This window comes from Synchiropus splendidus, chromosome 18, assembly GCF_027744825.2.
Source record: "Synchiropus splendidus isolate RoL2022-P1 chromosome 18, RoL_Sspl_1.0, whole genome shotgun sequence".
In the NCBI taxonomy this organism is placed as follows: domain Eukaryota; kingdom Metazoa; phylum Chordata; class Actinopteri; order Syngnathiformes; family Callionymidae; genus Synchiropus; species Synchiropus splendidus.
This window is the reverse complement of record NC_071351.1, coordinates 2,022,620-2,037,578: the sequence shown is the minus strand read 5'-3', so window position 1 is coordinate 2,037,578 and position 14,959 is coordinate 2,022,620. Positions and strand designations below refer to the sequence as shown.

Below are 14,959 nucleotides of genomic sequence, written 5' to 3'. Positions count from 1 at the left end.
AACTTCAACTCTTGTAATCTGTCAGGAGAAGAATCAAATGTTCCAGAAATACCATCTAAAAGCTCCCTCAAACACACTTCACATTGAACCAAATGGATTTGTGAGCACATCAATAAAGACGATTAAAGCATCTGAAGGAAGCCATTTATCTCAATTGCAAAGTGTCACAGTTAATTTGATTTCAATGATCATTACATAAAATAATTAGCTGCTGGCTACATTTGCATACTTTAATAGTTGAACTTCGGATTTCTTTCTTGCCTTTTGTCAAAACAGGTGAAACGCCCACATCCTCGGAACAGTTCTCGTAATGAGCATCGTTTTTTCTCTGACTCCGGGCTGTGCGAAATGAGCCTCTTGAATATTTTATGAGGTTCAGTTATTTAAAGCAACTGAATTGAATGTCGAATCTGCATTATCAAAATCTGCTCAAGACTCACATCACAGCAATTACCCATATTTTCCTGCCCAATTAGCAGTTAAAAGGACTGTTAGAACAGTGAGGGAAAAAAGATTCCTCTAGACTTGGTGAGACGGTCTTTGGGGTTCATATAAATGAAAGCCAGTCAACTCTGGACAGATGGTCGGAAAGAACCAAGCCTCAGAATTATAGGTTGCTACAGGTATAATAGAGTCAAAAATCAGATCACATGCAGAAAAATATGACGGTGAAATACTGATGCAGACAGTGAGTCACTGTATTGCTGTTGATCAGCTGACAACCAAACAACCTCTCACATACAGAGCATTTGTTCCCCAGACACTTGTTATCACCTTTGACTTTTCTCTCATTTAATTTCAAAGAACATAATGTACCAAGCTAATCTTCACCTAACATGAAGTGAGAAGCGAACTGCAGGTCTAAAATTAGCACTCGCAAACACCTTCATACAACACCTCCAAATTGACAGAGCTCCTGTGACATCAGAGGTAAAACAACACAGAGTGAAAGAAGACAAAAGTCACATCTGATCGTGAGACAAACTTGTCCAAGTTAGCAGAGCATCACCAATACACAGAAGCTAAAAACATTTTTCTCATTGCTCAGCCGATGAATCTCCATCTACTGCTTGGTGGACACAGACGTGAATTTTCTGTGACATGGAACACTCACATTTTAAAGAAAATTGCATTAACAAAGCGACTTCTTGGCTGTATAGCAAATCATTAAAGCCAGAAATGATGCGCAGCGGTGTTATTTTTGGCTTCATGAGATCTCTACATTGGACTGTAGGTCAAGCGTACAAACTGAGCTACAAATGCACAACAAGCAGCTGGATAAACAGTGGCAGCCCTGTCAGTTTAAATCAGAAATGTTCTTTGTATTTAAAGTAATGCCAAAATAAAAATGGCTGAGGGGACAACGCTTCATTTCTCCATCATTAGACGTCAACGACAGGGATCTCTTGTGATAATCATGAGCAAAAAACTTGCATAATAATATTTTTCTGTGATGTAGAAGGTCAGAATCTGAGCCTAGGCCATGAATTTGACACACACACAATCATGCAACCGTCATTACTTCTAAAGACACTTTCCTGTCTTTGTGTGTAAACACAACCAGGGCACTCTGTTCGAGGTCACTGCAAGTACAGTGTACACATCACGGTTTACAGATTTATATGGTGTAAACAAACAAGGTGACACTCGAGCAAGGTGACACGAGACGCGAAGGCATTATATTGCAATGCTTCATAAAGCCTTCCGTTCAGGGATATTGAAAGCAGGAGAGGACGATTGTGACATATGGCATTCATTTAACGGTTAGGGAAACCAGCAAATGACACATGACGGCTACACATTCTGTGAAGTAAAAAGAAGATAGTAGCTTCCTGCTTATTACTATTACGATCGTGACTTGGTTGACTTTTCTCCTGAGACTCTTGGTTTCCATGCGCAAAAAATATACTTGTTTGCTCGAGAGCAACTGTGAAATTTTACACCTCCCGTCCTCCATGTCGCTATTTAAGCATGAGCATGCCTCATCGAGTGTATACACATCGAAGGTTTAAGCTGCAAAGTGTATTTTGGTCACAAATTCCAGTCAGTTTACTTCCTCAGTGTGGCAACAAAAGCGACAGAGAGACGACAAGGGCTTTGAAGGCTGTAAATATGAAACACCTTGAGCCAGCAAAAGTTGAGATTATATACTGACAAAGATTTTTCCTGCTGCAGGCAGGATGTGAAAGACTTGTGTAATCAAACATAGAGTTTGTGCTTACATAAGAGAGGCGTGCGAGGACAAACCAAGATGTGCAAATCTCAAGGGCTTGTTTAGTTTTTCCACATTTTGAAGAAGGTCTATTCAAGACATCTTAAATCAAAAGTAAGCCAAGGAAGTGCAGAAGTGTTTGATCAGCTTCCCTTATCACACCAGATAGCTGAACTCGCAGGTTTCTCTGTTGACTGACGGCGCCATGAAACTCCACACAACCTGCGACCCACTTTATGCCAACTGTTACCAAGTTTGTTGGAAAGAGGATTAGGTCTTCGTGAAGGGACATTTAAATACAAAGATTTTCCCAAAATGTCCCCACAGAGTTATAAGGTTTGACCAGAGTGCAAGATCACAGATGCAGAAGGCAAAAAAAAATCTGGACTCTGTGAGATAGGGTTCTAACAGGAGTACCCACATGCAAGACTGATAGGGCAATAAGGAAAAGTCAACCGACTGAAGTTGGCGACATGAAGTGATGCAAGTATGTATGCATCAACAAAAGTGGGAACTCAAAATAAGACTACATTTCCAGTTCCAATTATGAACCTGCATTTCCTTCTCTTCTTCACGCCATAATTTCCAACATTTGATCTGCGCTAAAGTCACTCAGTTTTGGCGTAAAAAGTAGATGTCAAGAGTAGCGCTCAGTGGGAAGGCTACCCAAAGGGATGTTTGGTTTCTCCACCGCAGCATTAATACAAACTTGCAATTTCAGGTCGGCCATTGTTTTCATCATTTCGACCAACAAGTGTTTGATGTGTGCATGTGAGACACGTTGGTGCTAAATCAAACACACCTGCTGCTTTGTTTACGCAGCACCGACAATCGTACTGGACGGGACGGTTCAGAGTTCTGAACTGATGGTGCGTCCCATAGAAAGTGCTGTGTATTATAACCACTCTTCCAATAACCCCAAAATGACCCAGAAAGTTAGGGAATAACAGTTCAGGGGCCACAAATAATCAGCTGAACGTGGCGCCTGTTGAGGGCCTTGGGGCTTTGCGACATCAATCCAGGAGAGGCCTGGAGTCAAACTGCATACTTTGTCGCACATGCTGCATTTGTTGATTCTCAGAGTTTTGTTTGATGCCAGAAGAGATGGTGGAGGAAGTGGGGGTCCTCCTCATCATACTGGTGCAAGGGTAAAATGTTATATGCATACACACAAGGGATCTTGGTGTCTTGGAGTATCTATAAGTGAATTCACTGGATCTCACGGTCCAGTGTTGCAGAGAAGTGAAAAAATAATGAGAACATTCCAGCAGCTCCAGAGACCAGTTCGATAACCGTCAAACTGGTAAATTGGAAGTGTCAGGTGATATAATGGCTCCAAGGCTAGTACTTGCATGTGATGCCAAGCTAATCAAGTCAAACTTCAAAAACTGTCCACAATCCAGAGGACAATTAAGCAAACCTTTCAAACGTTTCAGAGTTGGCGTCACTCATTGATAATTGTTTCTGATTCACTTCCAGATCCCTCAGGTGAGCTACGCCTCCACAGCTCCAGAGCTCAGCGACAACACCCGCTACGACTTCTTCTCTCGAGTGGTGCCTCCTGACACGTACCAGGCCCAGGCCATGGTGGACATCGTCAAGGCCATGCGCTGGAACTACGTCTCCACTGTGGCTTCGGAGGGGAACTACGGCGAAAGTGGCGTCGACGCTTTCATTCAGAAGTCTCGGGAGGACGGTGAGTTGAAAGGAAAATATGTCACTCAGGAACCAATGAAAAAAGGCGACGTCAGCCACATGTGTTCCACGCATCTGTTAAAATATTGCCAAATCACAACCATCCTTTAAGTTTGGTGCGGTGTGGAATACAATGCAGCGTTGTGCAGGGATGAGAATGAGAATGTTGGCACAGAGAGCAGCCACACACTCACTCTTACCTGTCCCACAGCAAAATGTAATCCTGACCGACATGTCCAGTACTCTCTGTGACGCTGCCTCCCTGCCAGCTTTCAACTGCTGCCGATCACCACACATTCCCCACTGACATGAGCAGCAATACCTGAGCAGAATCCAAAATAACTGCCTCAATAAATGTGTGACTCTTATTCACTATCAATTAAACTACATGTTTGCCGAAGGGCGAATGACTAAGAAGCACTTATTATAATAATAGTGCAGCAAATAACTGTGGGGAAAACAACAGCCAAAACTGTCAACACCGTTTATACTTTTGAAAGCAGCAGCTGACAATAATGAAGTAGCAGTTTCAAAAAATGTATCGTCTGAGTGAGGTGAAGATCCCTGAGAGTCTTTTCTAAACATATAGAGCTCCGACTTTTCATTACATTCAGCCCTGAGCCCTCAAAGCCAAAAATATCGCTGCTCCACCTGTTCCATCTCCGGTAACAGGGATTTTGTCCTATCAAAGGGATTTGACGGCTTTAAGAACGTCGTGTCACACTCCCGCCTCCCGAACTTAACACGTCAGGCTCAGAGGAAATGCCAGACACTTTGTTGATCCATCCAGCAACACATGTTTTAATATCATTTGTAAAGAACATTTTATATTTCAGCTTTGAAAATGCAGAGGGACAACATAGGTAGAACTGCACAGCTTTACTCTGCTTGTTCAGTGTAGCTGTTCAATAACAATAATTAGCCATTATATTTAAAAGTTGAAACAGGTGACATCATTTGGGTTTCTGGAGATAAAAAACAAGCCATAGGTGCACGTCTCCCCAAAACAGAAATGCAATATACAGTTTTTATGGACCACAAGCATGTGCTAGTGGAGTGAGAACATTTGGTTTGGAAATTGACTTGGAAGACACGGAAAATATCAAGTCGCTCTGACAGTAAGGTAAGAAGCAGAAGTGACCCTTTAAAGTAGATCAACGAAGGGCATAAACGTGGTTCTGCAGAGTAGCACCGCAGTCATACTACTCATGTTCATGCTAAACCTATGTTGTGTGTGGCGTAACCTCTCATCACTCATTCACCCAATGCAATATCATGCGAGGAAACATGTCAAGTAGGGCAGCAACAACTAGGCGAGTCCACTGCTCGTGACTTCATCTCTGACTGAGCACTATCCACAGTAAGAGGAAAACAGATTATGGGATCATCACAACTCAAAACTATGAATGTATCAAAGTGAGATGCCACATTTGCCAAACACAAACAGAACATTTCACACCACATTTTGAGCAACTATAATTCAACAATTTAACATTATACAAGTGTTTGCAACGATTTACAGATGTTTTTTTCTTTATTTAATTTTAATGTGCTACACTACAGTCAGTCATGACGGCACACTCCTCAACCCATGCGCATTATCGGCTGAGCACTAATCTTGAGGTAGGCGGTGAGTGAAGCAGAAAGTATGGACATTTATGTCACCAACAAGCCACATTTGCATCATTTCATCTCCAGCTTAATATCCCTTTTTTTAAAGACAAATCAAATCCTTCCCCAGAGGAAGCCTTGATTGCCATTATGTTGGCTGATGACAGGAACGGGATAAAGCAGTTTGTCGGCATGTCAACACTAACTGAGTTTGGCCTTGATCTGAGAGCGTGTGCTCCATCTGTGTGTGTATCTCTCTTTATTCCACTGGTAGAGTCTTATTAGTCCATTTTCTCCGACAAAGGAGCCGGACCCGACACAGCACTGAAGCCTCACCTTGGAAAAAGCAGTGGGATATTCTTTTGAAGAATGTTGTGTGTTCCTTTACTTCTGTAATCCTTTTATGAAATTGTCATTGAAGTTTCATGCTGCAGCGCACAAGCAGTCAAACATTCTCTCTGGTAAATTCAAAAGAAGAAGTAAAAGACCAACAAGTGTGTTAGAATCAATGGTGGTCAGACTTTTACGGTCTATACGCACGCAGACGAATGGGCTGTTCAATGTATGCTCGCGCAGGAATGGCTGGTCAAAACCTCGCTTCTCAGAACACGTTCTCTCCTCCTGATCCAGAACAACAATAATGACTTTCCAGCGAACACATTCTTCCCTCACTCACTTGACAACAACAACAGAGTGATTACACATCTTCTTTTCCTCAATACCTTTTCCAAGCAGACTGGAATAGAACACTGTGCATGCTCAACACAAGTCACTGGTACATCTGTTGCACCAAGTTGTTTCTTACTTCTGCTGCCAAGGGTGTGGGTGTGCAGGTAAGCTCGTCTTTTAGATGATGACAGCACTTGATGGTGGGTGGAGTGTGGGCGAGGTCGAGGTGTAGAGCTTGCCAGGCTGCAGAGGACATGAACAAGACGGGGGATGCCTTGCACAAGATGGCTGTCTGCCACTGCTCACACCTGACTTGAACTTCTCCCCTGGTTAGAGATGGCTTTCATGAAACATATTGACAACATGTGCTCATAATTTCCTTCATAAAAAATGGGACTAAATGGATCAATGCTGTCTGTTACAATTTGGGATCATATCTGGGACCTGTGCTTGCGAGAAGGCAGTGCAAACAACCAGCTATATGCACTAAGTGCACTTACAGAGCACATAGAATTACTCAAAGGGCTGGATTTGGCTGCAGGGTCTGAGTACATTCTCTTTATTCACCGGCCTCACACAGCTACAATTTAACCCCCAAAATAAAATTGAAGAAGACATGCCATTTAGCTTCTGATCCACTTCCCGAGAGCACAGTTAAGTCATGCTTCTGATGCCATGTCCAAGAGTGATGGCTGCTTGTTGAGGGCCATGGAATCTCAAGTGTTTGGAGAAAGTAATTACTCAGATTTTCCTTTGTGACAGTTAAAGGGCAAAGATGGCACCCGGGGATATTATGCAAATGCTTAAAACGGAGGTTACATAACGCACCTTTAGTCATTACAGAAATGTCAGATAGAATCATTGGAATGCTCCGTGACCTCAAATTCCTGGTTACAATACAGACGTGACAAGTGATGGCTGACACAATCGGAAATCCACTTTATTATGTTCAAAAGTGTCACCTTTTCAGTCACAATGAAACACTGTTGCCGCTCTCTGCCTATGATTCTGGGTTTTATTTAAGATGTCTTTCAACAGTTCGCATCAAATGATAACCTCAAATAAAACCATTCCCATGTTTCAAATGTCACACTAAACAAATTTGACTTCAGCTTTTCGGCTTCACCTCTGTTCGACACCTTTCAATAGACTCAGACACATTACTCACAGTCTTAAAATCAATGAAGGGCTGAAGCCACAGATGTGAACAGAGACAGCTTGTCAGAAAACTGCCAAAACCCCTCAATTTATCTCCATCAAGTCTCATAGTTGCCAGTGTTGAATGACGGATTATTGAGAAGGTGTCAGCGGAGACACAAATCTGACATATCGCTTGTGTGCCAAGCATTTACTCAGCTCAGATGCTACCGTCAGTGAATAATGATGCAAATTTCACAAAGCAAATAATAAGAGGTACTACATTTTAATAGTTTTAACGCAGGACTTTGGACAATAGAACTGTTTGGAATGACAGAAAAAATAAAAAAACATGTCAGGAGAATGTTGACTTGTAGACATCCAGGCGGTCGAGCTCAGCTGATCCACACAGTTGTGATGCATTATACACATCAGTGTTGTTGGACCAGTGGAGAATCAAATTCAACTTTCTGGCTCAATAACTTCAAAAAAGGCGCTTCTCTCAACACAACAGACATTTTTCCAAAAACAGTTGAGCTCAGTGAAACACTGAACTTTGATATTACGGTTCAGGACTTCACAACTGCTGCGACAGGGTTGGATTAGAGTTTTTGCCGACACAAATGGTAATTCCTACACACATCACTGAGCTGAAATAATCGCTTTGTTTTTAAGAGGAGCTTCATGGTCAGTCGCCTTCATCACGGTCACACGCACTTCCATAAAAGGCTGAAATCTGAAATATCTGGTGTCGATTCATGCTCACATTTCCAATGAGCTCCTACGGCACAGGGGACGATAACACTGGGTCCAGATATGTTGGACAACAGTTGCTGACAAGAGCAATACAAAAACCAGTTGGCTTGTGAAAATCGTGAAACTCAACAAATGCTTCCCGACAATCCATTGGTTTGAAGCAACCAAGTTGAACAACTCAAGAGCTGTAATCTGCATTTTTTTTCCATCTGTTAAGTCACTGTCATTACAAAAACTACATATAAGTCAGTCAAACTGTATTTAGTCTCTGTTTAAGTCCTGCAAATTTCTTCTTTGTGAGATTTTATCTTTGATCCCGATCCTCTACTCCCAATATTGTCCATTATCATCAAGTTTTTATTAAGTTGATTTTGAAGATGTTTGAAGAGATCATTAAGAAAATGTATTTTTCTTCATCTTTATGCTGTTTTTTAGCCATTCAATAAACAAAAGTCACATGCTACAGCAATTCACTCCAAGCAATGACTCCAAGCCTGAGTAAGAGCAGTTTAGCGGATGCAGAAATCCAAACAAGCTGATGAGTAAATTGCTATGGGTTAAATCTAGTGCTTAGAACAAAAAACGCTGACCCTTGAATAATAGCTTACAGTGATAAACGCTGACATATAAATGATTAAAAATGAGAACTGTGATTTATGGTTATTATTGAAGGGTCCCTGTCGAACAGTACTGTAATAGCGACTGTCCTTTCACTACACTCGGTTACACTGGATAAGCTGCTGAACGCATCCGAACATGGACACTTTTATTCAAGGTTTTGACAATGTTTGCTTTTATTTCAAAGTGCCAACAAAGCAAATTCATCATTTCGTATCATATCATTTCATTCCAATGTAATTTCACACCTCAGCATACAGACTTTGTTGGCCTCGACGATATTTTAAACCGACGGACAACGCAATCGTCACTTCATGTTTCAAGCAGGAGATGGCAAGCAGGACCACTGTTTCATAAAAAATGGAAGAATAAGTCTTGAATATTGAAGAAGAAAAAAATATATAATAAAGCTTAGTTCAAAAACACAAGCTCCATTCATCTTCTATTGTCTTCCCTGGTCAGAAACAATCACATGAAAAAGGTAAACACATCTAAATCCATCCAAGACCTACTTAGCTCCGGCTGATTATAGCTTTGTTTGTTCCTTTGGAGCTGTGCTTTGCTGCTGTTGTCTTAATTGTTTGCATTTAGTTTGGCAGCTCTGAGCGCGTCTGTCATTCTCGCTTGTTCCTGTCTTAGTAATTTCCAGTCTCTACAAAGACATGCAAATGAACATCTTCACACGAGAAATAGTTTTGACAGTCATTCAATTACAAGGATACAATGAGAGAACACCTACGCAATGTCATTCTCAATTTAGTTTCCGTTATAAACACATAAGAATAGTCACTTTTTAAGGAAATATTTGGGGAATCCACTGTCACATCAACATTGGTGCGATGATGATAACGTTTAAGGTAAGACAGAGAAAGTCATAGTGAACGAAAAAAAAAAAAAAACCTTTCTGCCTTAGTCGTGATCTTGAAAACTCAAAAGGTCTTTGCCTCAGATAAGACTGCAGCAGCAATTGATGTACAACACAGCTCTCAAACACTAATTTACATGACGCTGTATGGTTTGCTCAGAACTCTTCAGCTAAAAGCCTTAGAGGACAATTTGGTTCCTGTTGCCAGCAGCCAGCGATTATTTGTCCTTAAATACAAGTTAGCATAAACGTTAAAAATGAAGAAAGTTCTGGCTCAGTGGTCGACCATTTCACACAGAAAGCGATCCCCCGAGGAGTCTTTACCTTCCTTTTTTCATTGGGGCTGCAGAGCAGCGTCTAACAGGGCAGGGAAATTAACGTCTTGCTCCAGGACACTTAAGAGGTATTGCTGCTTGAGCTGGAGGGAATTTAAGCTTATCAGTTCTGGGTCAGTTTCCCTAATGATCCATGTCAATACTTTCCTTCTATTCCCATTATCTCCCGCCCCTTGGCCTAAATTACATTTCTGAGAAGATGGCGGAAACTTAATCTGTAAATTATAATGCAGATGATTACTGGCCTTTGAGTAAACACATGGTGTATTAATACCAACAGATCACAGACGATGCCATCGATCTAACTCCATGGTCAGGACTATATATGTTTCTTTCCTCTTGGCCTGTTTGAATTGACTCTTCAAATCGATTTGCACGCACAGGCAGAGGCTTGTGACACAATAAATGGGATAGAGGACCAAAAAGAGAAGGAAGGAAATACATGTGGGAAGAGAAGTTAAAAAAAGAGTTGTGAAATGATTTGCAATAAAACGGAACACTAACTTGGGCTACATCGTGTGCCATGAATTTAATCCACATCATTCCATCAAACTGGAAAAAATAATGCAATAAACTAAGAAATTTTTGATGTACAGTAACTTTTTCTCGAGTCTCATGCACTGGTGTGAAATGTTTAGTGTAAAAGGTTGAAATAATAATTTTTTTATTTCATTGTATGTGTGTGTATTTTCAAATGAGTCCAGAGATGTGGCATCTCTTCACAAAAATCATAATTAATGTAACATTATAACACAGAAATCTGACTCAATTGATATGAACTCAGTTCGATACATCATGTATCAAGATTTGGACTGAGTTGATGCTCATCACACAGTTTTGTAATGACTGAGTTGTGCTGGATGAGTTGCAAGTTTTCATACTAAGCTGCAGTTGTTGTGTTTTAAATGTGTTTTAAAGTTCATTTTTAACATCGTCTGGAGTGTTTACTTCCATACGAGACTCAAAATATTCATGGTTGAAGTGTCCCAGAAACGTCTAACGCGTTTTAACCTGTGAATTGCGTATAATGGTTCTTGAGACTGGCCGACTGAAAAGTGGTAGTGAGTTCACTTCACAAGGCAGAAACCTAAACTCTTCATTCTCCTATTTTCTTTCCTCCTCCAGAGCCATGGACTGCGAGTCATAGTTTAAAAACAAGAAACAAAAAATCTGTGACTTCAGGCAGGTGGGAACGGAATCGGGGCGCTGCTCTCTCCGTTGAGTCGAGGAAGTTTAGTCGGTTCAGGCGTCTTGTAAGAACGTTGCCCTCAACTGGAAAACATTTGGCCAGAAAGAAGCCACAAGAAAACAAGAGCCAGACTTAGCGTCTTCACACTGAACAGGGGTGAGCCAGCAGGGAGAGGAAAACACCGTTGGGTACTTAAAATAAAAACAGTGATGACGCATGAGATAAAAATGTATACCAGCTATACACCAACCTTTACAGTTCTACAACCTAAATACAGGGCCAGAGCAGCGACGTGTCCACATTGTGTGTTTTGGGAGCGATGAATTATTAATTCCACAAAGCGGCTGATGTTCAGAGACAGTGGTAACATTTCTCACAGCGCTGTCATTGAACACGCAGTTTTGTAGAAGTGGCGATGCTTTTGTTTTCCATAAATGAAATCTGCCTGTTTATGCATTCTCTCTGAGGGCGTCCCACTAACCACACTCTTTTTGGCCCACCACCGTCATCCACCTGGGTCTCCAGGAGATATTTAATGTGTGTATCGCAGCAGTTGTCTCTCCCAATGGTGTCAATTTAAAGCAGGTATTAGATGAGCTTCGGGAGAGTAATGCGCCGTTCATGAACTCCAAGTGCCTTATGTCTAATGAGGCCACTTTGTACGTGGAAATACGGACACTACATTCAACTGGAAACATTTTTTCACACCGTTATTCCGTGCATTCATTTGAAGACATCCACAAATGACTTTTTCAGATTCCTCTTTTACTGAGACCTGAGAGCTGCCTGGTCTCATTAGGTTTTACTGGGGTGACACGCAGCTTGTTTAAGAAGGGATGCATTAAAAAGGCCAGACACCGTCTAATTTTCATTTCCCTAATTACATCCTGATGGCTTCATGGCACCGAGCAGCACATTTTATTGAAATTGAAATCCCCTCTAGGAGAATTGTTTCATTATCTGAAATTGATGTGTATTATTAAGAAAGCGCACGTATGTAATTAGACCAATTAAAACCACTTAGCAAGAAGGGAAAGTTTCACTCTGACCTACTTCTCAGGCATGTGACATCTGCAGCAAGATAAACGGATAGACAGGTACGTCTTGGCAGCGGACCAAATATCGTCTCCACTCCACCACTGACAAAGTCACACGACAGCCAGCTCTCCAGAGGGAGAGATTACATACCTGCGCTCACCACTATTGTCACGGGTGAGGAGGGAAAACTATAACATGGACCTGGTCCTCTGCTTCTTGTAGCAGATGCTGTGGGAATGAGACACTAACTCTCGGCAGGCATGGACATTGAATGCAGTGATTGATAGTCTCTGAGAGCAGGGAGCTGCTGCTAGATTTCCCATGTGCCCCTGTCTGTGAGTGTAATGTCACAGGGAGGCACAGATGAACCCCTGCTGCAGTTCAATAGAGGCTCACACAATCTGAGAAACACACAGCGTACCTTTGCTAAGTTGATGTTTCAAATCATTTTTTCTTTTGGAAGACAGAATCTGGTTGGAGATTAATTTGAGCTCTGTATGTATTTATTTTGCTATGTTTCGTCAACTGAACTTGGCGCTGGGGGGTGATGGATGTCAGGCTTTCATTTGCCTCCTGTATGCTGACATGACATGTCTAGATCTGAGAGTGGCAGAGCGAGATCATGCCAGGTTCACACTCCGCCTTCAGCCGTCACTTCCAACAGGAATGGTGTGGTAGCTACTCTGGATAGGAGGGTAAATTGCCCACTCCAGGTTATGAATATTTTCAATCCCCCTGGCAAAAAGGTATCTCACAATGTTGGCGGCAGGTGAGGGAAGGATGCGGTGTGAGATCAATAGATGGATTGGTGCTTGTTTTTTCAGGAATCAAGGTGATGAAAGAGCTCAAGCAGAAGCCCAACAATCCTTCCCCCAGCCATTCTCATAAACAACAGGATTGTGAGCTGGAATGAGTTTCCCCTGCAGGGTGTCGGGACCCTTCCCTTCTAGACATCCAGACTACCACCAGCCGCCTTGAGTATGGTCGTACACTCCAATGAACGGATGCATCGCATGGAAAGGCACCGAGGTTAGATCAAGACAGAGAGAGGGCGGCTCACAGTTGCTCAGGGTATCTCCCATTAAGCAGTGGAAGAGGTTTCTGAGGGGAAATCTGGTCTGAATTGCAACCTCTGAGCCCTGACAGGGGATAAGTGGAATACAATGGAAGAATGGTTCTAAGATGTAGAGCTACAGGTCACATGCACTTAAAGGAACGCTCCTGATGACAATGAGCCGTCAGACTACCTTGTTCACATCATGATTCCACATATTCAGGATGACAGGCCATGAACAATGTTTTCTAAAATACACGATTCATGCACTAGATGACCACGAAGCAGTTTGCCTTATTGGCATCATACTTAACCGTTTGTCACATTTGAGTCCATGAGCGAAACCAAGAGTTCACGACATACATAATACGCTTCTTCTCAGTTTCATTGAGAGTGGGTTGTGTGAACTGAAAAGTTACCCGGCTTCAAAACAAAAAGAGACATGGAATGGAATTCATTGGTATTCACAAAGTCACTGTGGCATTTACGGAGGCTGACAAAAACCTTATCCTAAAACACACTGCATCTGGAATTGAAATGCCTTCGCTCTTTTGAAGCCACAGAGCATCCAAGCTTTGACAGCAACATTGTTTGCTTCAACTGGAGTTACAGCCCTGTCATTGTACTAATGAATAGAGTCACGTTTGATTGATCACATATCACCGGCTGCAGCCAAATTCTGCCGTTGCAGATGCCAGCACATCGTGAGAGGAAAGGAGAAAGGAGGTTCGTCCGATCCTGGGAATGACATACATCTTGATTACCTCGCTCAATATCTCATCACTTTGGCTCAACTTCATCCAGCTACTTTCCAAAGCCTCCACATTGTGTCTATATTGGGGTGAACCAGGATACTCTGACCCAATTTTGTGAGCACCAAGCCAAGAGACATGCTGCAGAGAAGGCTGGAGAAAAAGGAAATGATTTGTTATTATCATTTATTCATAATCAATATCCTTTTTCTCTCTGGATTAGGCGGCCTGTGCATCTCACAGTCGGTGAAGATACCTCGTGAGCCGAGAGTTGGAGAGTTTGACAAGATCATCCGGAGGCTCAGCGAGAACCCAAACGCCCGAGTCGTCATTATATTTGCCAACGAGGACGACATCAGGTACGAGGAAAGACGGAATGGCTTTTCACTGATCACACAAGCTTGATGCATTCCAAACAAGCAGTTACCAGTGAATTCACATCCAGAGAACATGTCGGAAGCATAAAAAAATGATGCGAGTTCCAAGTAACTACGGCTGTTTCTCATAAATGATGTCCTCTTTCATCCAAATTGACATGTCAGCCGCGGCTTCCAACCATGAGGATCTAATTACACTGTACAAATTTGCAGTTAAAGTGTTCCGGCTGTCCTTGTGGGAGGAAAATTGTATCAATTTAAATTCATTATGAGTTATCAAGATGGAGAGTCTCTATTAAGAAATAATTAGTCAGCGGCTGAATCAACACAAACAGCACCTTTGTGATGATGGGAGGGAAGGTATAGCTGCCAAGGAGTGAGGAGCGATCCTTACGGGGCTGAGCATTGATTTGGGTCGGTCTTTTAAAGATGACCAGGCCAGAAGTCACGAACTGGGTCATAGTCTGGACAGTATAGCTATACATTAACAGCAAGCCATCTGCCTTGCCTTTCTATCCTTGGACCGTGCTGCAGTGAGCTGCAGCAGAAGCAAACTGTAATACTCTGTTCTACACCGACACAGGGATAAATTAAAATGTTACTTTAATGCTGAAACTGTGAGTTTTTAGGCCTTGAGAGCTTTTATTTTAG

The 14,959-nt window shown here is 42.1% G+C and overlaps 1 protein-coding gene across 2 annotated transcripts in view; it reads left to right on the top strand.

The window, feature by feature from the left end:
• Positions 1-14,959, top strand: part of grm4 (glutamate receptor, metabotropic 4) — a 109,292-nt gene that overhangs the window by 82,803 nt on the left and 11,530 nt on the right. For both annotated transcript variants that reach the window (XM_053850583.1, XM_053850582.1), the window contains exons 3-4: positions 3,692-3,908; positions 14,155-14,290. In XM_053850583.1, the coding sequence (XP_053706558.1) occupies positions 3,692-3,908; positions 14,155-14,290 (353 nt within the window). The remainder of the gene's footprint in view (positions 1-3,691; positions 3,909-14,154; positions 14,291-14,959) is intronic.